Raw genomic sequence first — 25276 nt, forward strand, 5'->3', positions numbered from 1 at the left:
TTCTAAAAGTGACAGTAGATTAGAGGATGACAGTGCTACCTCTCCAATGACACTGAACAAACTAACAGTTTATTAATTCTTCTCCTCCATAAAAACATACAAACCAATAAGTTATTTACATAAAGTGTGTGAGAAAGTTTGTTACAAGAATATAAACATTAAAAAGTTTAGAAAAACTTAAACAAAACAACAGACATTTCTCTGGCATCTTCATTATTGCTGGACAACAATGAGCGCCTCTGGAGTGTGGTGGGGTTTACCCTCCATGGGTAAACAGTTGTGTTCTGTGAGTACAGGGAGCCTGGCTGACTGGCTTTTGTGTAAATTACTACCAGTTTAATTACTACTGATAAACATCTAAACCTGGAGGAGATTAATTGTATCCCTTTCCCCCCCCTCAATCTTTTGACTTCCTGAAGGTTTTGTGACCATTCCTGCGTTGTCCTTTGTCTGCTAAAGGAGCTGCTCCTTTGTGGCTTCAGCTGAGGGGTTTTCACTTGCTCTCTGTCCCTGCTGAGGCTTCAAGGATGATGTGTGCAACCATCTTGTTGGAGTGGAAGGAGATCATGGTCAGAGTGTGTGGGATGAGCTCTGGGGAATGGTTGATAGAAGCACAACCTCACCATAGGCTGATGGGGAAGAGGGAAGGACTGGAGAGATGGCAGCTGTGTCCTTGGTGTGGGCCAGTCAGTGTAGGAGTAAAGGGGGGACAGAGGAGTTCTCATCCTTAGAACTTAACAATTCCAGGTGTTCTCTTGCTACAGCTGATACTGTGAATTAACAGCCATTCCATACCCCTGCCTTTGCCTCGGGTTACAGAGGCACTGGGAAGTGTTTGTGCTTAAATAGGTGGTGAAAGATCATTATTTAGGAAATGTCTTCTGCTGTTTTTCAAGAAACAGTGAATGCTCTTTTTTTGTGGAGTTTGGGGTGGTTTTTTTGTTTGGGTTTTTTTTTTATTTTTTCAGGGTTATGTGGGTGGGTTTTTTGTTGGTTTTTTGGGGACTATTTTTTTTGTTGTTGTTGCTGGGGTTTGGTGGTTTTTTAGTTTGGATTTTTGGGGGTTGTTTTGGTTTTTGCGTCTTTTTTCTTTTGTGTGTGGTTTTGTTTTGGTTTTTTTTTTTTGTTTTGTTTTGGGTTTGTTTGGGCACTGCTCTGAAGTGAGGCACAATCTGTTGGTTTTCAAGGTTTTCTTACACTTTTGTTTAGGAAAAGCTGTTTGCCTTCTAGATCTTTGTTTTCAGGAACCATATGTCCTCTATTATCAGAAGCATAGAAACTCTTTTTTCTGATAATTTTGGTTTTCACATGAGGAAATGAATGATTCAAGGAGCCAGATTTTATAGAAGTTCTTTTCTGTTCTCTCATTTTCAACCTTTTCCCACTCATTTGCTCTTTCTGCTTGTCCATTTTCTGTTCTGAGAAATTGTTATTATTTGCTGTCTTCCACTGATGTTGTCACATCATCTTCTTTCATCTTTGGTAGATGCCTCATCCGTGGAAGCATTTGAGGCCAGGTTGGATGGGTCTCAGCCTCATCTAGTGGAAGGTGTCCCTGCCATGGGACAAGGTGATCTTTAATATCCCTTCCAACCCAAATCCTTCTGCAGTGCTGTGATTCTGGTTCCAGTGGGAGCTTGAAGCTCTTGTGAAGAGGCAGCTGCAGTGCTCTGGGGCTCCGGAGCCAACCTTTGAGCATCAGCCAGGACTCACTGGTCGTGTGCATGAGCTGCAAAGTTGAGTGGTGCTGTGCATTTAGTGCTGAAATTAAGTCAGTCATTTGCTTTCAGAATATAAATCTGGAGTTTACAAAGTCTAAGACTGGAGGCAGTCTGAAACAAACAGCAGCTCTGGAGGTTTCTTTGGCCGGTATCACAGGCTGCCTGTGGGTGATGGTTAATGACATTGTGCCACCCTTGACTAGGGATACTGCTTTTTTGTTAAATACAGAGTTTTTAGCATAGATTTCACTTCTAAAATAACACTTTTTCCTCCTTTTCCCTGTCCCTCTTCTAGCTGTCATCTGTTTCTGAAAATCTGTTTTCTGTGTTGTCTCTAGAGCATCATCATCCTCATACCATTGCAGTGGTTCTCTCTGTCCTTTACTGCTCTCTCTTGCTGAGAAAATGCTTGTGATGGGAATAGACTAACAGAACTGGGGAAAAGTGGATCCAGCAATTTCATGAATTACTTCCTGGCAACATGAGATTTTTTTCTGTCTGTAGGATTTGTTGTTTACTCATTAAAAACTGTTACATTTTGTCTGCAGTTACTGAGTGTTGTGTGGCTTGACAAACGGGGAATTGTCACTAATTATTCTGTTTCTTGCCAGAGGTATGCACAGTTTTCAGCAATTAAGTGTGTTCATTCAGCAGCTTGAAAGAACTAAAACTGTTCTTGCATATTTTCCCTTCTGCCCTTAATTTAAGCAGCAGTTGTCCTCTCCAAAACATGGAAAGAAGGGAGCTCCTACAATGTGTATAGTACAGAGCTGTATTTCAGTTAGGACAGGGATGTTTGATAGGTTGTAATTTATTTTTATATTGCTCTGTATGTTGGCATGGCAGCCACCCAACCTTAGGACACTTCAGCAGTTCCAGAGTACTGGTGACCCAGTCTGCAAAACCCCATCTGCCAGAAGAGTTGGGCATGGTATTCCACACAGAGAAATGTTTGGTGCTCATTAACACTTAAAGGATGACTACAGCTTTATTTAAGATCCATTATTATGGCTATTGCAGCCATTAAACTGATGAGAAAAAGTGATGTTGTGCCTTGTTCAGATCAGTAATGTTGCCATTGTCATACATGCTGTTTATTAACCCGGTACAGGAATTATTAGGGCCATGTCTTCGTTCTTTCCATGAGCCGGGAAATTGTTCTACACAGAACAATTGTTGTATTGCAAGGAGAGGCAGAAACAAAGTAATCAAATTGTCTCTTTAGTGCTTGCAGAAGCCAGATCTGAGCAGTGACACGAAGGACAAGGAGTACAAGCCCCACGACATCCCGCAGCGGCAGTCGGTGCCGCCGTCCGAGAGCTGCCCGCCCGCCCGGCGCGCCAAGCGCCTGACAGCCGAGGTGAGCTGGGGGACAGAGGGCACCCTGGGCAGGGCACTCTGTGTGTGTGTGTGTGCCTGGGAACAGCTGCTTCACTGTGTCAGGGCTACCTAAACATTTAGAAATCGTAAATCATGGGTAAGAATTGTCTGATACTTTAGCCAGTGTGTTACTGAGGTTTGGCGTTCTGCTGCAGGGACTGTTGGTGAGGGTGCACAGGAGGGTTATGCTTTCAGCATGATGTAGATACTGTGGGGCTCTGAGATTAAAATATAGGTGACAAATCCTGGAAATGAAGCAGCTTTGAGCTGTTGTTCCTCCTCCTTGTTCTCTAAATGTACCAGGAGGTTTCTGTACATCTCTCATGAGTTGAAGCCAGCTATTAGAGCAGGGAAGATTTTGGTTATAACATCAGCATTGTTATAATTCATTTTTCACTCTTGAGTTCTATCAATTTGTGTTAATTTACCCTTGCAACATAAGGAAAAAATGTATACCATCAAGTCAGTGTGGTCTTATGCAATTTTACACATCTCTAAGAAGCAATATTTATTTGGATAAGCATGAAATGTATTGGTTATATCTCAGTATCTTCTGTGAAGATATACTTTAGGAGATCATGTGTCTCCTTTGTTGCTGGAAAACAGCAATGCTTTGGCTCCAGCCTTTCCAGCCTGATGATCCTATCTCCAGAGAGTTCCTATTTCTTTTGTTTGAGCAGATGAAGAGTAGGGGAGGATATTCCTAGGAGAGGGTCTGATTAGTGGTGACATCATGAGTTAGGAAGGTCACAGTTTGTTTCAGACTCTTATTAACTCCCATTGTTCTGGTCTTGGTCTTTATTAGTACTAATAGTGCAGCTTAGCTGTTGCAAATTCTGCCTGTAATTATGCTTGGTTAATGAGATACAATTAAGGGCTTCTAAAGCTTTTCCACTCAAATACCTGGTTACAAGTGGATTTATAATTCTGAGCAAACTTCAGTAGTTTGGGCTGAAACTTTCCATTTGAAGTATCTACCTGTGATTGAAGGATTCTTGTTTTCATGGATCCCTTAAGACTTGACAGCAGGACAAATATACACTAAAATCCCAGCTGTTTCTCTGGCAGTGGTCTCAGATGGCACTGACAGAGAGAGCACATCTTTGTTATTTTGTGGGAAACCAACTGCACATCCTAAGCCAAAAGGCAAGGCTGCCCTCTCAGCTCTTGCCCCAAGCACCACTGATGTTGTGTACCTCATTTTTGTGGGAAGAAAATCCATAATTAAGAACATAACTGGAACACATAGTGCTAAGGCTGAATTGAGCAACAGGGACTGGCTGGCTTAGCCAGGAGCTGTAGTGTTTTAAGACAGTAATTTCCCAAAGTTAAGATTTGTTAACGTGAATTTTGCTGTTCCATAACAGTGAAGTCAGAGAAGGTGATTAAATCTGTTTTATTCAACATTGAAGCTCCAAGCAGTTTGCATTTGCACTGACTTGTTGCAAAAGAGAAATGTTTGGTTCACATCTCAATTTTTTGCTCTAGTGAGACACACAACGATTTGCCAATGTCTTAAACTGTGAGTCTTAAATTCATTCACATGTTTGCCAGTTTGATGTTTCCTGCTTTTCGAAGGCTGGCCATAAACATTTAGAAGAAGTGAGCCACAGGGAAGTACTGTAAGTTATTGTGGCCTGTAGGATAAGCATTAGTTTGCAGTTGTTAGACGCACGCAGTTTTAACTTGCCCTTTCCTACCTGGTGAGTAAACAGTCAGGAGAAAATGTTCATAATGAGAAAGGAAAAGGGCAATGACTGTCTAGGCTGGTTTTGAAATGCAAAGGCTTTAGGTGCTTGATGTAGAGCAGTTCGGTGTGAAAGACCACAACAATGCAGGGGAGGTGAAAGTGAGATGACCTGATGTGATAAAAGGCTCAGGCCAGACCAAGAGCTGCTCTTGTGAAGATCAGTATCAGCTGAAGCACAAAAGGCACAGCTCAGAGGAGCTGAAGATGCAGAAACTGGGTGTCTGTCCCTGCACTTGAGGTTCAGGGCATGCTGGCCCTGAGGCAGAACTGCTGCACACAGTGAACAACTTCTCTTGGTGCATATCTTAAGCACTGGGACCTCTGAGTGATCTGATGGAGACATTTGGGCAAAGAGAACATGAAAAGTGATTAAGAAATAATATCAAAACCAGCTCTGTAAAAATCAAAATCAAACAACCAAAACCCCTAGACTGAGCAACAGTTCCCACCCTGTGGAGTACATGGGGCTGTGTCCAGTCCTGCCTTAGACCTGATCCAAACATCCCATTTTCTGGGCTTCAGAGAGTGGCTGAGAGTGACTGACTTGTTGCATGACCTCATTTCCTTAGAGTTTTGGAGAAACCTCTTGTAACACTGAGGGATTTGAGAATTGTTCTCCCACCATCTCGAAATTTCAGGGAAGAAATGTAAGAATTAAATGGAAGAGCACTATTCTGAGGTGAAAGTTCCAAGATGTACCAACAAAGGTCCCTGCTTTGAAGACTGGAGCATGTTCTGCTCCTCAGGAGTACAAGAAAATCTGTAAAAGCACCAGGTTCCTTGTTCTTTACTTCTTAATGGGTCCCACTGAAAGCAAACCCAAATCCTGGTATCATTATTGGCATGGACATTTTGGAGGATTTGCTTTCCAATCTTCCTGTTGTTCCCTGCATCATTTCTCTCTGAACTTACTTGTAAATAATTGAGGACAAGTATTTCGGAACTCCAGCTGTCTATTTAGATTTAGTGGTTTGTAAGTATCAAATGGTTTAGTTGAAGTCCTCTGAGTGTCTCTCTGACTTTCACCTGTCTGCCTTTTTCCTGGAATGAGGCAGGTTACAATCTTGAACCTTCGTGGTACCTCAGAGAGGTGTTTGTGTCTCACAGCAAGGAATCATGAAATGGTTTGCATTGGAAGGGACTTTAGGAGATGTTTCATTGGGACTCACAGAGCCAGCCTTTCGCACAGCCAGCTGGAGATTCCAAACTCATCTCTCTGTGCTTGGGCAAGCAGCCACATCAGCTGGCAGTGAGCATCTTCCCAGACACAAGTGGCAAACCAGTCTTCCAACTAAGGATGTTACTGAGGGGTTTTTCCTCATGTTGTTTTTCCCTTTTTAAAGGCAACCAATGTTAAAAGTGAGACTGACCCTCCAGAAGCCAGAACTCACAATCTGAGACGCAGAATGGGCTGTGCCCCTCCAAAGAGTGAAGGTGGTGAGTGAAACACAGCATAGATGCAGTTTCTGTTACTTTGCACAAATGTGTTTTAAGACCAGAACTAAAATTAGCATTTGGAACTGTTCAAAGTATTTTATTTAAAAAAAAAACTTTCAGTTAATTTGAAAATTGGATTTTTTAATAAAAAGTTCTTTTATGAGTTTTAAGTATTTTTGTGGGGTGGGTCTTCACACACTTCTTCGCACTTGGGTGTCTTTTCTGGAACAATCAGAAATAAGATTGGAGCAATGTTTTTGTTTTGTATTTTAAATAACATCAGTCCAGAGCTTTAAATAGAAGAAACTCTTTTAAGAATGTATCAGATATCAGACACTTTTAGGAAGGAATTTGGACTTAAAATCTGGAAATTTAACTAGTGAAAGCAAAAGGTAGTCTGTTTTGAGCTTAATTATAAAGTTCCCATAATATGATTAAATTGCTGCTATCAGCAGTCCTGAATCTATTGTCTCCTTAAGAAATAATTATTTGAGACTGAGAAACAATATTTAATGCCATCAAACAGAAGAATAAGCTTGTTGATAAATAATTTAGCCAAATAAATACAGGAACCATTTACAACTACTCAATAATTGAAATTACCTGAGCAATCTGTCAATCTCATTTGTTCCTTCAGAATCTTTTTTTCAATAATTTTTTTAGATGATGGTGTTTTGTAATTTGATTTTTTTTTCTTCAAGTAGTCTCTAAGCACTAGCCTCCCTCCCCCAAGAGTAGAAGGATAAAGCTCTTGACAACATTCTTTAACACCACGTGAAAAGAAAACCTTAGCTGATAAACCTGCTCATAATTCAATGAAAATGAATTGAAATGGCAGATAAAGTACTGGAAAACTGTGGGCTGTGGTAGCCAGTGCTGGCCTGTGGGGCTGTGCTGGGGTTTTTGGTTAATTTAACACTGGCTTCTGGAGGCATTGCAGGAGTTCAAGTCCTGTCCTACACTGACTGAACCAAGTGCAGGGGGCATAACAATTCAGCAAATACCTTGATATGAGCAGTCTAACAAGCAATAAGTAAAACAAATAATAACAAAGAATACTAAGCATTGAAACATTTTGCAATCCTCTCTTTTTTTTTTGGTCTTTTTTTTTCCTTTGCCCAGACAAGGAAACGCGCAGTGTGGTGAAACTCCCTGAGAAGAAAGAACTTTCTGGGGAGCCAGAGAAGGACAAATCCAAAGTCAGATCTAAAAAGCCCACCAATGCTGTGAGTACCCCCTGCCTTCCTGCAGCTGCATATTTTGCAGGCATTTTGGATTTCTCTAGGGTGTGTAGTAAAATCTGCAGTCACTTTGTCACATGGAGGAGTCCTGTCTTCTTCCTGGAGCTCCAGGCTGAAGCACAGCAGTGTTTGTGCCTGCTGGGATATCAACACTGCCAAAGCTTCCTGCTTCACAAAGCTGGAAATGGCAGGATGGTTAAGTGTCATTATCTATAACTAAAGTAACTTGTTTTCTGTCTCCAAAGTACAGTCTCAAAATAAGCATTTGGAAAGCACAGTCCAGTCAAAGTGGTTCTTGTGTGAGCTGATCCCTCCCCACAGCTCTGCAACCTCAGGGGAGCTCTGTACAGGCTGTGGCACATGGCACTTCAGAGACCTGCCCCTAATTCCACAATTTCAGCACTAAATTGGAAGCTTTGTTGTTCAAATGTATCTTAAAAACCAACCCTGTTCCTGCTCCAGCTCTCCACACACCACCAACTATCCCCCAGAACCCCCCACTGAAGGCAGTGGTAGTTGTGTCTCACTTTTGAGAAGATAATGCTGGGATTCTTTCTGCCCATGCCACAAGTTGGGTCCCTCCTAAAAGCAAACGTGTCCCCTTTCAATCCACAACTGTAGCTGGTACCTGAGAATGAAGGGTGCAAATACCAGGAGCCTGACACCCTCACCCCCCAAATGAAAAAAGCTTATGGGGAGGAACAGGAGATGCTGCTTTTTAACAACATAAGGCAAGAGGTTCTGCCTGTCCTGTTCTGTGTTTGCCAGGCTGCTGGTGAGAGTTGGGTGTGGGACAGGCAGCAGAAAGCCCAGCCCACGTTGGAGTGCCTGTGCCTGTTCCTTGGGGCTTGGGAGCTGCTCTGTAAGAATTAAGAGCTGCTCCCCTACCCAAAGCACCTCTGGGAGTTTGGAGCCTTCTCTGGGGAAAACAAGGAACACCCCCAGCAGCAGGAACTCCTTTCTCCAGATTTCTGTTTTGCAAGGCAGTTGGTCTCAGAGGGAAACAGAACACCTGAGGCTGTACATGGGCAAAGCCCATGCTGGGTTTGTGAGCAGCCAGCAGGTGTGGGGTGATTCCTGCCCGGCCCCAGGTGTTGGGCTGTACCTGCCAAGGCCACAGTGCTGCTGATGGCAGCTGCCCTGGCACTTGGTCAAGTCTTCTGGCATTTGGGAAAAAAAAAAAGGATGGAAGGGCTTGCAGCTCTTGTGGTCTTTTCTTAAATTACAGAGGGAGGTATTTAAACTTCTAAAAGAATATTCAGGATGTGTTTGTCTCATTTCTATTGTGGAGATAAAGTAAGAGTAAGCTTTGGGAAGTGTCACAGGTGGGAGTTACCAGACTGCTTTCACCCTGAGTTACCTTCAGCTCTCCCATTGCTCCTGTGGGATTTTGTGTTGCAGGTGGATCTGTATGTGTGTCTCCTGTGTGGCAGTGGGAACGATGAGGACCGACTCCTGCTGTGTGATGGCTGTGATGACAGTTACCACACCTTCTGTTTAATTCCACCCCTCCATGATGTTCCCAAAGGGGACTGGAGGTGTCCCCAGTGTCTGGCTCAGGTAATCTGACAAATCACTGCAGTAAGGCCAAAGGCTAAATTTGTATTTTGTGGGTTTTTTTATACTGATCACAGGAATAGAAAATACAATTTGTTGTTCTTTAAGGTTGTGCAAATAAGGTGACAGAGGTAAAGTTAAAATGAAGACTGGGAATGCTTCATATTGCAAAGCTGGCACTTACTGTTTTGAGCCAAAAATTGGTGTGTCTTTGAAGAACATTTTGGATTTTGACGGACACCTTTTCTCTGTACTTAAAATTGGAGTTTCACTGGGTGCCTCAGTGTGGTGATTTATGGATCTTATCCTGCTTAGCTCTGCTAGAGTAAGGAGAAATTAGGCATATTAATTCATTAATGTTTATGCAGATTTATAAATAAATTTTGTAATTTGGTGAATCAAGCAGAGTTTCTTCTTCTGACTCTGCCCTTTAGGAAAGTGTTTTTATTTCAGTGGTGCCCTTCCTTCTTACTGCTCAGAAGCTGTTAGAGGGGCCCATTTGTGTAAATCTGAGCACAGTGCTGTGTTAATGGGTTATAGAAACAATTGCCTTTTCACTTGCAGGAGTGTAACAAGCCTCAAGAAGCCTTTGGGTTTGAACAGGCAGCACGGGACTACACCCTGCGCACGTTTGGGGAAATGGCCGATGCCTTCAAGTCAGACTATTTTAACATGCCAGTACACGTATGTTCCTGCTTTATCCTCCTGTTGTGTACAGTTCATCTTGTGTGGTTAGCTAAAATAGGTAACTCTAGGGAGGGAGGAAAGGAGGGATTCTGGTTTTGAATGGAATGAAATCCTAAATCAGAGATTCTCATTTAATCAGCAAATCCTGGTTCTTGCTGGTGTCGTGGCTTCTTGTTCCACCAGCTGCTTGTGTTTTTATTTGGTTTTTTCCCACTTTAGAAGAAGTGTCTGTAGGGAAGACAACGGTGACTGTCAGGCACTCCTGAGAGAACAGGGCAGCAGCATCTCCTGGAGCCACATCTCTGCTGCAGTTGTTTTCTCTTGTTGAAACAATTTTAAAATGGGGAAAAGCTTCAAGCTAATGGAGGTTCCTCCCTGAGACAGCTTTGATGCATGTGCTTCTCATCTACTGATTCCTCATACATACTCCCTTTTCTTCTCATACCTAGATGGTCCCCACTGAGCTGGTTGAAAAAGAATTTTGGAGACTTGTCAGTACCATAGAAGAGGATGTGACAGTGGAGTATGGAGCTGACATTGCTTCAAAGGAGTTTGGCAGTGGCTTCCCTGTTAGAGGTGGGAAGTTTAACGTTAGACCAGAAGAAGAGGTAGGTCTTTGAGTCCACTGTGGATGTTTTTATTGCAGTTTTTCATGGAATAGCTCTCCTTGGTTTAAAGCACAATAATTGAACTGGGTTGCAAAGAGTTCGTTTTGTGTATCTGGCAGTTATTTGCAGAGGAGAGCTACATGGGGATTTTGAATAAATAAAATTTGTTGTGATCAGCCATTCAAAGCCATGGGTTTATTCTAGTAGTTAAAAAATAACTTCCAAACCAAATAAAACCAAATAAAAAAGGTGTCATTTTAACAAAGCAGGTCAGGTCAGGGTTGTGAAAGAGGCAAAGACAATGGAGGCTTTTGTCTTTGAGTCATTGACCTGTTTCTTATATTCCTTAGTTGGGAAAAGTGCTTCTCTTCTATTGCTCTTGAGCAGTTTTATCTTCTTGTGTTTTTCACTTCCTGTTGTATAAACCTGTGACTATTCTGTTCCTTTTTCAGGAATACCTTGATAGTGGCTGGAATTTAAACAACATGCCTGTGATGGAGCAGTCTGTGCTTGCTCACATCACTGCAGACATCTGTGGGATGAAACTGCCCTGGCTGTACGTAGGAATGTGCTTTTCCTCGTTTTGTTGGCATATAGAAGACCATTGGAGCTATTCCATTAACTATCTGCATTGGTGAGTTTGAGGAATAAACCCAGTCTAGGAAACAATCTCCCTTTCCTTCCCTGTTCTCCTTAATTAGTGGACTTAAAGCAGACTTAGAGAGCTCAGCCAGAGTAACCTGCTGTCCTGTTGCAGCAGGGTCAAATCTGACAGTGTAATTCCTACATTGATTTACTTTTGGACAAGAGGTCATGTTTTGGAAAGAGACATCCATTCCCAGTTTTAAAAAATCCATGTAAGATGCAGCAGATACTCCATCAAATGTTTTATTATACTCAATGTAAACTAAAAACCATGCGAGTTTTCTTTTAAAAATCATCCAACTTCAGCTAGCAACTCAGTTCCGGCATGTTTTGTCTGTTGGATGGATCATGCTGTCATAAATCCTCTCATCAAGCCAACACTTGTCAGCTGTAATCAGGACAGATCTTTGCCATCTCTTTGATATTCTAAATAGACTGAACTCCTTGAACTTCTCACAACAGCTTTTCTAGAGTCTGGATTATGGTTGTCACTCTTCCTGAAACCTGTCAAGTTCTTTCTCTTTCCTAGTTCCTAGGAGTATTCAAGCAGAATGGTAAAACCAATCCCAGCTGCCGTTCAGTGGGGCCTTTTTGGTTGGTTATTCTGTTGCTGCTCCTTGAAATAGCAGCTTCTGCAGTGCAGCCCAAGAGCTAGTGACTTAAATTCACTTGCTCTCATGGTGCTTACTGTTAAAAAAACAAATGTTTGAGTGAGAGTGAGCAAAGGAGTGACAGTATTACATGGCAAAAATGATCTTTCTTGTCATGTGTTACTGCTTTTTTTTCTCTTTGTCTGAGTCTTCAGTCAGACTGAAAACTGTGGGTGGCAGAGGAGATTGCAGCACAGATTTCATTTCTTCTAGGAGAGTTTCCCTCACTGTTCACCGAATGGCTTTCTGTCCTCCATAGTGTGCCCCCAATTGCATTATTCTCTGTCATGTACATGTAGCCAGAAAGATGTGTCAGTGCATTTGTGTACTTGTGCATACATGAGATACATCCAGACATAAAAAGTTGCTTGACCTACTTTCAATTTATTTATCCTCCATCCAGAAAGTCCTTGATGTCCTTTCATTTGCAGATATTCTTCTTTATTTCCCTTCAATGCAGAGGTTTAAGTCTGTACTGGAGGGCAATGTGCAGTTGAAGTTAAAGCTGTTCTTGGCCAGAGCAGTCTGAACAACCTGCTTCTGCAGAGACAGTGCTCTAAACTGTGAATCAAAGACTCCAAAAAGCAGGACTGGTACTTGGGGGAGTCATAGGGATGGCATGTCCATCTTCAACATTCCCATGTGCCTTGGAGGAGCCTGTGTGCAGTGTTGTGAGCAGCTAACCCCAAGTGACCCAGGCTGCAGCAGTAGAGCTTTCCTAGGACTGAAGACAATAGTCCTCCTACAGAACTCTGAATTCTGTGTTGGTTCTAGAAATGGTAAAAGGAAAAAAACAAAACCCAAACCTTTCCTCTAAAGATGCTTGGAAATAAATAAGATGTCAGTCCTGGACAGAGGAAGAATTGCCATCAATGCTTCTAGTATTTGTGCAGGCAGGGATGTGGAGGAGCAGTCAGGAAGCACAGCAAAGAGACCTGTGACCTCCACTGCTGCTCCCTCAGGCTGCTGGCACCTCAACACTTGCATTAGAACTGTCTGTTACTTCTTCCCCTGAGTCCAGAGACCCCCAGTTCCAATATCCTGCTTCAAGTTTAGCACAGTTCATCTCTGTTTTGTTACCCATTCCTCAGTGCTGGCATCTGTCAGAGAGCAGAACTCTTGACTAGCCCAGTCCAGACACAGAATGGTTTTTAGTTGCATCTGTGGCTGGTCTTCCTGGATTCCTAGAGTTGTCCCAGGATGATGGCCAGGTCCAAGGCTGCAAAGTCATTTAATACTCTGTAACCACTCCTTGTGTGTAACTGCCCCTCCACAGTCCATCCTGCTGGCTGTCCTCTTCCCCTGACACAGGGGCTGTGTAAGTTCAGGAATGCACTCCTAGGGATGAGAGATAGACTTCTGGATTCACACTTCATTTTTATCTTTTGGAATCCTCCCAATTGCTTCATGATTGATGGAAGAAAAGAGCACTGTTGGGTCAGTTTTAGTCTGCCAACTCTTCAGAAGTCTTGGAATAAGGTCTGTTTTCCTTTCTAAATACCTTTTCTAAGTTCATTCTTTCTGAGGCCCTGAAGGCATTTTTGTCTCAGTGCTGCAGTGAGCCAGTGTCAGTGTAAGCTTGTAACAGTATCTGCTGGAGCACATCTGCATCCCCTTAATTCTCTCAGCTGGCTTGCATCGAGTGCTGAAAGTTCTTTGTTCCTACTCTGGATATGGATTTTTTTTTCCCTTGAAGTCTTGCATAATTTGGAAGTTTGATTTCTACTTCCTATGTGTTGCTTTTATGGCAGTTATGCATAAGACAGAAAGAACTGGCTTTGGTTGTTGGACCCAAGAGGGAGTTTGTGTTCATGGGAAAAGACAGGCAGATTATGTTTTGAAGTTGTGCTGGAATCAGCAGAACTTCACTGAGGGCTTCTTCAGACTTTTTCTCCCTCCCCCACAATATTTGAAGTACCTGCCCAGAAGTGTAGACAATTAACAACAGGTCTGGAGAAGAGGGACCTGTGTAAAATGTGAAGATTCAGGAATGTACAGAACCTTTGCATTCCTTCCTGGTGATATGCCCTTCCTTTGACATGGTGTATTTTAAAGCAGAAGACTAAAAATGTAACTTAAAGTTTGCTTATATTTAACTTTTTTTAATAATCTTGCAGGGGGGAGCCTAAAACGTGGTATGGAGCCCCAGGGTACGCAGCTGAGCAGCTGGAGGATGTAATGAAGAAACTGGCTCCAGAGCTATTTGAGTCCCAGCCAGATCTCTTGCACCAACTTGTCACCATAATGAACCCGAACACTTTGATGGCCCACGGGGTGCCTGTATGTGTCGGACTCCTGTGCTACTCCCCCAACCAACCCTCTTTGATTGGAACGCTACTTAAAGCTGATAATTGAGGCCACTTTTATTACAGAGGTGGTGTGGTGGTTTCCATGTGTGTTGCATCTTCCTTATCCACTAAAATGTGCCAGTGTGAACAGATGGGCAATGGAATTGTTGCCTTTGGAATCGACTGGCAGACTCTTCTCTGGAGATCTATCTTGGATATTTCTATTTGTGTCTCAGCTGAAAGGTTTAGGCTTTACCTTTGGAACAATGGCAGGAGCTCTTGTATGTCTGTTCAATCAGACACTGTTTTTTTGGCATAGAGTTTCTGTCGAGGCCCCAAACCCCATTCTTCCTTTATTTTGTCATCCACATCCTCTTTTTTTTTTTCCTGGATAAGTCCTTAGGTATTTAAAAAACATTTTTTTCATCAGATTTCATCTTATTCCATACTAGGTTATTCATGGGAATTATGTCCCTTTACAACTTAATTGGCTTTTGATGAGCTGGCCTTGGGACTTAAAGAAAAATCTGGAAATAGCAGCAAAATTGTTTGTCTCCTATGGTAGCCCCCAAAATGGAAGGATGCAGGAAGACTTGCCTGTTTTCATGATGGCTATATGGCCCCAACAGTCTTAGATGAACAATAATATCAATGTTAAGGTTCCCAGTTTCTCTTCCCCTTCAGCTGCACGTTGGAGAGAGCTGGATGTGTGTTGACCCTAACCCTGAGGTGTGAGGAACACAAGGCCCAGGCAGCGAACTTGAAACTGTTCAGAGAGGGGTGTGGCTGAGTGGAGCCCTTGGCTTTTCAGGGTTTTATGTGACTCTTCATCAGCTGCCAGTTGTAATTCTTGGGCTTGTGGTTTAAACTCTCAGAAGTCCTCACAGAAGTTCCTGTGAGTTGGAAATCCATGTTCTCCTCGCCAGCTGTTTCAGTGAGCTGACACTGGCCTGTCTGTCCCCCCAGGTGTACAGAACCAACCAGTGTGCAGGGGAGTTTGTTATCACCTTTCCCAGAGCTTACCACAGCGGCTTCAACCAGGGCTTCAACTTTGCTGAAGCTGTGAACTTCTGCACCGTGGACTGGGTACGTTCCAAACCAGTTTTTTCCCTAAGTGAGCAGTTCTAAAGCAGTTCCTAGCTGGTGTATAGCTCTCATTTATTGCTGGTGCACAAATCTAGGCCACAAATCAGAAGGAGTCTGTTACTGTGTTTGCTGAAGGTTTGTCGCGCACTGGACTGCGGGCTGCCTCTGGTTCTGAAGATTTGATTTGGAATTATGTGTCAGGGCTGATGTAACTTTTGCAGTGGGAGGAAGGCACAGTTCCGTGCATGGCTGGTGTATGAGATGCACCAGTGTTGCTAATTTTTGTGTCCCCAAATTCCATCTCAAATCAAAAGCTGGAATGATAAAATTTCCTAGCTTATTGCACTGGGAATTCTCTAAGTGCTTTCTGCAGCTGGAAACCAAATCCAGCTTGGATATCTTTTCTGCTTTAGCTTCTGTGATAAAGTTAGATAATACATGTAGCACATTACTGACAGTTAGACATTGATAGCCCTCTTGTGGGGGGAAAAAAAAAAGAAATTGCATCTCATGTGAGAGCATCCTGTTAGGTAGCAGAGGTGCTCTAAGTTTTTAGGGGAGATCACCTTAATGAGAAGAGAGCAGAAAGTCCTCAAGTTCGGGGTTTACAGAGCAGTGCATCATTCCCAGTAAGCTTCACTCAGCTCACTGAACCAGCAAAGATGGGCACATTACAGTTATTAGGTTAGAGTTATTGAATAAGATCCTTGTCTTTTAAAAAATAAACACAAATGGAGGACAGTTGCTCCTAAGTTACAAGTAATTTTACCTTCAGAGAAAGTGACTCAGACACACAGTGCTGTCTGATCTCACAGAGGTTCTAAGCTTTTGATATTTCAAATTACTTCTCTTGTGAATCTTTTTTTTCCCCCAAAAAGGTCTTGGCTATTTGTAAGTGTAGCCCAACTACAACATTGCTATATGTAAAAAACATTACCTAGAAGAGGGAGATGACTGATATTGCAAGAAAGCTTTCTGCACTCGACTGTGCTGACATGTCAGTTGGTTTGGTTTGGTCTTTCCTTTTGTCCTTCTATGAGTTTCACACTGGACCCAGCCCATAACCTCGTTGTACTCGGAGCATCCCTGTCTGCCTGCTCCTAAAACAGAGCTGACTGACCTGCCCAGCTCAGGATGAGCTGTGTGCTCTGCCTGCAGCCGGTTAGGGACATCAGTGCTCCCTGAGCCAGCAGTTTCTCGTGCTGCAGCACAGTTCATGTCAGCAGGGAATAGGCCCAGGGTGCCCTACACCTGTGTGGGATGGGGCATCCCTAGAGTGGTGGGTAAAGGCCAGGCTTATGTGCTTGTCCTTTTGATGCTTCCTTGGCCTCAGTGCATTTTTATCTTGGATCTTCCTGAGCCCACTGTGGTTTAGTGATTTAGTAGCCTTTAATTACAACCTCTGCAAGAGAAGGCACCTCCCTCAGCTCACACCCATAGAGGCCACTGAGAAAGAGCCATAAGCATTCCTGGTGTGCACAACTTGGGATCTTGATTTCTCTAGTTTTACACTCTAAAGTATGGATATTGCTGGAAGGGTTTGTCTGGGGGCAGTTTCTGGGTAGTAGCATACAGAGGGATTCCCTTGCTGTGCTTTCCCACGTGCACCCTGTGATGCCGTGTCTGCCCCGCAGCTGCCCCTGGGCCGGCAGTGCGTGGAGCATTACCGGCTGCTCAACCGCTACTGCGTCTTCTCCCACGACGAGATGATCTGTAAAATGGCTTCCAAAGCAGATGTCCTGGATGTTGTGGTGGCATCTACAGTCCAGAAAGACATGGCTATTATGATTGAAGAGGAGAAGAGGTTGCGTGAGAAGGTTGATAAACTGGTGAGTTGTAGGAAATGATGATTTGGGTGGGAAGGGACTTCACTGGTTATCTTGTTCCATCCCCTGCCATGGGCAGGGACACTTTCTGCTAGACCAGGTTGTTCCTAGCCCTATCCAACCTGGGCTTGAGCACTTGGAGGGATGGAATTCGTTATAATTAATGCAGTAACAGTTGAAACAGTGATGTGAGAGCATGCTGGTTCTTGTAATGGGGTGTCAGAGGCTTAGATGTACTTAGTCCCTTCCTAAGTTGGGGATTTCAGAGGAACACCTGGATAAAGAATCATTGATCATGCACCTTATTTTAGTACCTGCCCTTTAATGTTGTTCAGAATGTCACTTTAAAGGTAATATTTGTACTTCCAGTCATTTGGTCACAAAAGCTGGTTTTTTTCATTAACCAAGATTTCTGTCTACCTGGGTTGAATATCTTATATCTAAACTTCATTATTCTTTTGGTAAATTCACCTTTTGATGTTTTAGCTTGGAATTGCCTCCTCTTTGGAACAATCACTTCTTCATTAGGCTTTGATGTGACACTCTTGCAGGGAGTGACTGACTCGGAGAGGGTGACATTTGAGCTGTTCCCTGATGATGAGCGACAGTGCCTGAAGTGTAAAACCACCTGCTTCATGTCAGCAGTTTATTGTCCCTGCAAACCTGGGTTGTTGGTGTGCTTGTACCATGTTGAGGACCTCTGCTCCTGTCCCACCTACAAATACAAACTGGGGTAAGCTTGAGGTAGTAACTAACACCATGATCTGGAGATAGTATTGTCGGTGTAGGTACTGTGATTTGGTAATCTCTGCTGCCAGTGGGGCTGCTCTCTGTTTCTGTTTCAGTCCTTTGCAAATCCAGTGCCCCCACAACAATGGGCCTGTTTTGTGCTCACACACAAAGCCTCTTCAGCATTCAGCTCTTCTTGCTCTATAATGGCAAAAATTGCTGGCTAAGTTAGTTTGCATTTTTATTTATAGCAACCAGGTCATTGTCCCTTAGATCCAGTCCTTGCCAAGGAGTATCGTTTCGCTTTCTGGATCTTTCCTTCCCGTTGTTAACTTTGTTGTGCTCTTTAGTACATCCTCTGTCCTACATGAACGTAGCTTGCTCTAAGACAGTGTCCAAATTTCTTCATTTCCCCATAGAAATTGCTTTTTGAAGCAATTACAACATTGAAATTATCTCAAAAGGAACGTGATGTGGTTGTAAGGTCTTAATTGTGTAACCCTGAGTGCACAGAAGCTTATTTCTGTGTACGAACCAACATACCTTAGAGTTACCAAATGCTTTGGTCTGGAAGGGACCTTAAAGCTCATCTCATCCCATCCATGCCATGGGCAGGGACACCTTCCAGCAGTCCAGGATGCTCTGAGCCCCATCCAGCCTGGGTCCTCATGCTGGTGCCCTCGTTCCACCCTCCTGCAGCCGTAGTGTTGCTGGAGGTTTGAGTCGTGTGCTGCCCGCAGGTACCGCTACACCCTGGAGGAGCTGTACCCGATGATGAACGCGCTCAAGATGCGCGCCGAATCCTACAACGAGTGGGCTTCCAACGTCAACGAGGCCCTGGAGGCAAAGATCAACAACAAAAAAAGTGAGGATTTTACCTACTGCCTGTAGCACGTCATTTAAAACGACTATTTTCTCAGTGTTTAGTTTCCAAACTGTAGTAACTTTTTTCTTATGTGATAATCAAAAGAAATCATTTATCACTTCATGTTATTAAGTAAATATTTTAGCTGTTACAGTCCCAGAAATGATGCTAAGCTGTCTCTGTGTGACAAGACTGTAAATCATTTTGACACAAAAGTATAACTGAAGTAGAAATAGAAATACATTTAATGTGTTGTGTTTCAAATCTTTACCATGGAAAATTCATCACAAAAGGAGACTTCTTAACTTAATGTCTTTCCCAACAGGTCTCATCAGTTTCAAGGCTTTGATAGAAGAATCAGAAATGAAAAAGTTCCCAGACAATGACCTGCTGCGACACCTCCGGCTGGTGACGCAGGACGCAGACAAATGTGCCTCGGTGGCCCAGCAGCTGTTGAATGGCAAGAGACAGACCAGGTAAGTGCCACTCCATGTCTGCAGCAAAATTGGGCCACCAGAGATGGATGTCAGTGGCGCGTGATGGGTGCTAGTGCTCTGCAAGACTTAAAAATTAAAAGAATCTTTGTCTCCTCAGCAGAGCCATCTTTGACAGGGAGATTCAGCTTTACTATATGTAATAAGGTGAACATCCTGAGTTTTCAAATTTTTTCTTCCTCTGTGTTTGACATTCGGTCTGTAAATTCATTCCAGTGTTCCTTGAAAACAAAGAATGGTGTGGTATGTCTGACAAAGTAACACTCAGCAAGATACAGTCCCCTTGTCTTTGTGCTGTGGGCACTGTAAATCTGTCCATAGTGCAGGTGTTGTTGTATTCCTTACCCTCTGTGCTGTGGAAAAACAAAGTGCCTTAACTCGCTGAGCTGCTGCTGGTGGGAATGTTGCATGAGAGTTCTGAAAAAATACCTGCTCTTTACATTGAATCTTTCAGACAGATTATTTGCTCAAGGGATTTGAAGTAAGGCAGTGTTCTTTGTGAACTGCCTACCTGGTCCTGCTGGCATTCCATGTCTGAAATTAGCTGAAAAGAGCCAGAACAGAATACTAAGACCAGTTCTCCTCATTGCACATGTCTAGTTGTGCCTGGATTGATATAAGAGCCTTTCTCTCAGGATTCACTAATTGCTATCTTCTGTTGTGTCATTCTTTACCCATAGATCCCAGACTGGTGTGGGTTGGAAGGGACCCTAAAGCTCATCTCATTCCACCCCCCCGCCATGGGCAGGGGCACCTTCCACTATCCCAGGTTGCTCCAAAGCCTGTCCAACCTGGTCTTGGCCACTTCCAGGGATGGGGCAGCTGCAGTTTCTCTGGGCAACCAGTGCCAGGGCCTCAGCACCCTCACAGCCAAGAATTCCTTCCCAATATCCCATCTATCCCTGCCCTCTTTCACCTTCAAGCCATTCATCAGAGCACTCATCAGGACTTACCATGGGCACAACTGAGCCTTGCAGGATGGTGATTTCTAAGAAAATGTTGGGTTTATGTATGTGGAGAGCAGTATGACTCATGTCCACCAATCTTAAGCATGATGAACTTCAGAAAAAATGGATTGTCATTTGTCCCATTTGGAGACTTTTCACCCATTTCTGCTGCTTTGCACAACGTGGTGTTCATTGGAGCAGTTGCCTTTTGTGCTGGTGGAACTGCACATGTGGTTCCTGCATGTCACTGCCTCAGCAGGGGTCAGAGCTCCTCGCTCCTGTGCTCTTGCAGTATGTTGAAGACTGGCTTGGAAGGACTTTGGGGGCAGAATGTTCTGTCACACTGCCTGTTGCTGAATATTGCTGTCACACATAGATATGATTCTTGTCTTCCTTCCTGGTGTTCCCTCTGTAAGCCTTTGTAGTAGCAACTTGATAAAACTTCACTTTTGCTGTCCTGCACACACAGGAGGATGAAGCCTCTATCACAGCAGCATAAAAATACTGCAACAGGGAATGAGAAATTCAGCACTTCCTACAGGCATGGCTTCTGCCAGATAGGGAACTTCCAAATTCCAACCTAGAGAATTTAGGCACCATCATCAAAGGACTTGTCCATGTCTGATCTCCTCATTCATTTGGTGTTGAGCCATCTGGCATCCCCAGTCTGTGTTCTCCCATCCTTGGTGCTTGTTCAGGTCTCCCAGTGCTGAACTGGGAGCAGCAGCCAGGCCCTTCCCAGCTCCTCTGTGCCACATGGGTCCTTCCTGTACTGAATGTGTCCCCGACTTTGTTTGGCCTGGGAAGAGCTGGGAGCAATTTTTGTCTGCATCTCCTTGATTAGATCTGTTCTTTTGTCACCATGAGAGGCTCTCAGCCTTCCTCACAGCTGGGCTTGCCAGCTCCTGCAGCATCCCAGACTGTGACAAGTAATTGACCCTGTGCTGCTGCTGTACACACTGTTGAGGCAGAACTTGCATTGAGATTCTTATTTGCTCTAGAAGAGGTTTTAGTCCTTCTCTCACAATTTCTTCTTGAATTTTTTTTGGCATGTTTCTGGGAAAAGTCTCATGTCTTCATAATTTTCAGTTGTTTTAAAACCCGTGTTACTTAATTATTTTTTTTCTTACAAGGTTGAAGTGGGGAATGCTCACAACTTCTGAAGGAAAATATAAAGATAATTACCTGCTTAAAATCTTAATACATGTTACATCACATGCAGATTCATATGCCTGGAGCTCACATCTGCAGGATGCTTGACAACCTCCATCACACCTAGTGCTAGGTGTTGGTTAGGAAGGATTCTGGATTCTGCCTAAAAATTTGTGCTTTTGGCAAACTTTCTATTGTGGACTGAGCATTTTAGTCTGATCCTGAGTTTAGAAGAGTCATGCAGGAGACTTGTGTCCTCTAGGAAGGTTGTCCCTGTCAGTCACAGCAGTCAGTGACACTGGGGATCTTCTCCAGTGCAGTAAACACAGCAGTTCATGGGGAGAAGACCAGGACAGAAGGTAAATCCTGTGACTCCTGATTTACTAATCATAGTAAATCCTGTGATTCCTGCTCACCAGCTCCTCTGCAGTACCTGAAGAGATGCAAATGGGCTCTACATCCCTGTTTTCTCTGGTTCTCTTGGTGCTGGGGGATTAAACACTCACAGATGCAGGCTTGGAGATGTTCTGTGAGCATCTGAATGGGGCTGGAGCACAGTGTGGGCCTTGTTCTCCTGGCACTGGAAGGCAACAGTGTTCCTGCCTGCTGCCATGTTTTTCCTGTCTATCCCCTTTCTTCTCTAGGTCTCCTGAAGCCTATTCTGTTCCTTAGAGTCTCTGAGAATTTGTGCTTTGTGATTAATAACCGTGGATGGACATGAATTTGGCTTCTGTCAATGGTTTTTCTTAGGCTCGTGTAATTTCTGGTTTTCAAAAACATCTTGTGACAGCTTTGCCATTTAGATGTGTGTATGTATATGTATATAAATATTTATGTATTTTAAAACTTGGAAGACACTGTGGAGCTTACTCAAAAACCAGCAGAACAAAGCAGCCTGTAAAGAAACCTGTGTTGTACCTGAGGCTTTGAATTCATTTTATTGTTCAGCTGACTGTGGGGTTTGGAACTCTCCATGTGATCCTGTGTATCCTATTTTTATATACCTATTTTGTGTTAAAAATACCTATTTTTAATACAGAATAGTAAATTAAAATTTATTTTATAGTGTTCACATTCCAGTCATGCTGGCATGTCCTGCTGGGCTGTTCTCCTCTTTTGTATAAATAACCCACTGTGGATTCAGTTGGAGCCAGCATTGTAAGGGATCTCTTTCCTTTTCTGTTCAGGGTTCTCAGACCTCATTAATACTGGCTTGAGTTTAGAGAGGCTTTTAATATTGGGCAATTTGTTAACACTTATAAGCCACTCATTTGCTACAAAGCTTTTAGATAAAAATAAAAATGCTGATTTCAGTGTAGAGAGGATTTTTCAGAAGTGCCTACACAACCTGTCAATATAAAACCCATTCAGAATTGGGATTTGTTCTCTTTTGGTGTCGACATGGGCAGAGCTGACTACAATAGCTACTGCAACTTAACTGAATAGTTTATCCACAGTTGCTTTGTGTTCTGGAAAAAAAAGCTTAATTTTATTCCATAATAACCAGTGCCCTTCCAAGGCTGAGTGGTTGTTCCAGAATCCTGTTTAATATGAGTGTTTCAACAAAAGCTCGTTCTGCAGTGGCAGACTGAGGTTTCCCATGTGTGTGAGCCCTGGGCTGCTTGGATGCTGGTGAATATTCTGTTGTTCCTGAAGAAGGCCTGGCTGACATGAAATCATAAGCAGATGTCAGGGAATCAATAAATCACAGGATGGTTTGTGTGGAAGGGACCTTAAAGCTCATCTAGTTCCACTCCCTTCAGGGACACTTTCCACTAGACCAGGTTGCTCCAAGCCCTGTCCAGCCTGGCCTCGAAGCTGAGTGTTCTGAGGTTTATTTTTCTCTTCAGTGATAAGCAGAAGGCTGAATGTGTCATTGCAGGTACCGCTCCGGGGGAGGGAAGTGTCAGAACCAGCTGACGGTGAACGAGCTGCGGCTCTTCGTGAGGCAGCTGCACGCCCTGCCCTGTGTCCTCAGCCAGACACCACTGCTGAAGGTAACTGGGGGAGCCTTGGGAGGGAGCAGGAGCATTTACAGAGTAATGGGTTTGCACTGCCTTCATCTCCCATCTCGCTGTTTGCTCCAAGAGTTCATACCTGGGCTCTGGCAGGCTGGGGGGACGTTCACATGAGATGCTGAAGACAGGAGCTCTGACCAGCTGCTCTTTGTTCTCAGCAGAGTTTTATTCTGCACAGGCAAATCAAACCATTCATGTTTTATGAAGGATTGTAGGAGAAGGAGCGGGATGACCTAGGTAACTACAAGTTAAAAGTTTGGGGTCAGTTAACTGGTCTGCTCTTATGAGTAAAACCAGGTTAATCTGAGAACATTCAAACTCCCCAGTGCTCTGAGGGAGAGCTCTGTCATCCTTACCACTTTTCTTCTTATTTAATCCAGAATCAGCTTTCTCAGTCTTGTAATTAGATCCCTCTTCATGCTCTCAACCCACATTCCAGGAAACCCCACAGATAACTCCAGCCAAACCCAGCCCAGGCTGGCCAAATCCTCTCTCTAGCAGAGAATCTGCTGCTGGCTGGAGTCAGATCACTTTGAATCCCACTACCACCAGCTGTGCTGGTTCTGTGCTCCCCACATGATGAGCCCTCAGGCAAACCGAAAGTAATTCAAGATCTTGTTTCAGAATTTGCCAAAATGTTCCATATCACACTGAGGGGTAATTAAAAAAAAATTCTGTGCAGCTGAATTCCTGTCTTAAAGGAGAAGAGCTTGCATATTTGTAACACTTGAAACCACGAGATTCCGTGTCCAGCTCTTGAGCTGTCCCTGAGGTATCCACCCAACACTGAGAGACCAGATGGTGCCATGGAAAGGAATGGGAATAAACCAGTTCTACTGAGCTTTGACTGCTGCTTTGGAAGCTTTATCTGCCCTGCAGTGTGTGGATCAGATTCGATGCAGTCCTATTTACAGTTATTTGTTTATAGTACTGAAGCTGTGAAGTTTTCTTGCTGGTTGAAAAGCAGAAATTTGGAAATGCCAGACATGCAAACAGTTCCTCTCCATCTGGCATTCCTGAACAGGGGAATAGCAAACACATATGGTCAGAGTGTTCCTTTGTGTCATCCTCAACAAGCCTCAATTATGTGTCATTGTGCAAATTAGGCTGTTAATATAAATGACCAACATTACTGGAGATGGGTTCACAGTTCAGTCTATCTCTAAAAAATGTTTTATTCTCTGCTGGGGGAGGTTACCCACCCTGGGAAACAGCCTCACTGGCAAAATGCCAAGGTGTCAGCTGTGAGGGAAGTACTTCCTGCAGGAACAGCATTTCAGGCAGCACTGGGAGTACTGGGCAGGTGGCTTCATACAGAATAGTCCCAGCCTTCACTGTGGGATTGCTGTGGATGACTGTCCTTTATCCTGGGGAAAGTGCAAACAGCCCCAGAAATACCTTTTGGGGTAATGAGCTGCTGAGTGCATGGAGAGAGAGAAGGTGTTGCCCTGCATGAGGGAGTAAAATGCCTGTGGCTCACTGGGACTGTGGGGTGCAGCTCAAAAGCCTTAGCAGTGCAGCAGAAATGAGCTTCAGAACTTCTGTGCCCTTCCCAGTGTTTTGTAAAGTCTTCATATTCCTCACCTTGCTGTTCCTCAGCTGCCTGAACCATTCCAAAACAAGGATAGACAGCAACACCCATGGAATGCTCAATTTCTCTTTCCATCCTTTCTGTTCTTCAGAGCCCTCTTTCTGACACCCCTGGCACTGGGATTGCCTTGTTCTGGGATACCCAAGCTTGTGGCCATGCTGCATTATGAGGAGGTGCTGGCAACACTGTGTGTTAATGACACTATTGTAGTGTTTCAGCCCTCAGGTTAATTTGCCATGTGCCATTTACAAAAAGCTCCTGGTACTTTTTCTGATGTTTCCACACCTCCTTTCTCTGGCACGTACGGTTTAATGTAAGTTATTAAAAAAAAAGAAAAAAAAGAGTAACGCTATAACATTAGACTATCGCAATTAAGGCTCTTGTTTAAATTCAAATTCTTAAATCCTTCATAAAATAAAGGAAACAGGAGACATCCATCCGGATAATTTGCCGTGTGCACTGTGTGCATTGCAGCAGGGGGTTTGCCAGGAGCCCATGCTCCTGTTGTTAACCCTGCGCTTCCAAGGTTAACTTTGCTGCTCCCTTGCTCAGGTGACTCGGCAAAGGACTTTCATCTGCTTTATTGTTGCATTTGTGCATTTCA

General features: G+C 43.6%; 1 protein-coding gene across 1 annotated transcript in view; it reads left to right on the plus strand.

The window, feature by feature from the left end:
- Positions 1 to 25276, plus strand: part of KDM5B (lysine demethylase 5B) — a 56824-nt gene that overhangs the window by 18361 nt on the left and 13187 nt on the right. Inside the window, exons 5-18 of the mRNA XM_084220827.1 lie at positions 2947 to 3081; positions 6195 to 6288; positions 7411 to 7514; positions 8931 to 9089; positions 9651 to 9770; positions 10223 to 10381; positions 10834 to 11015; positions 13794 to 13956; positions 14931 to 15050; positions 16685 to 16879; positions 17428 to 17609; positions 18346 to 18470; positions 18796 to 18946; positions 22946 to 23060. Coding sequence (XP_084076953.1) covers positions 2947 to 3081; positions 6195 to 6288; positions 7411 to 7514; positions 8931 to 9089; positions 9651 to 9770; positions 10223 to 10381; positions 10834 to 11015; positions 13794 to 13956; positions 14931 to 15050; positions 16685 to 16879; positions 17428 to 17609; positions 18346 to 18470; positions 18796 to 18946; positions 22946 to 23060 — 2004 coding nt within the window. The remainder of the gene's footprint in view (positions 1 to 2946; positions 3082 to 6194; positions 6289 to 7410; positions 7515 to 8930; positions 9090 to 9650; positions 9771 to 10222; positions 10382 to 10833; positions 11016 to 13793; positions 13957 to 14930; positions 15051 to 16684; positions 16880 to 17427; positions 17610 to 18345; positions 18471 to 18795; positions 18947 to 22945; positions 23061 to 25276) is intronic.

Source organism: Fringilla coelebs (assembly GCF_963513975.1).
Source record: "Fringilla coelebs genome assembly, chromosome: 23".
NCBI lineage: Eukaryota > Metazoa > Chordata > Aves > Passeriformes > Fringillidae > Fringilla > Fringilla coelebs.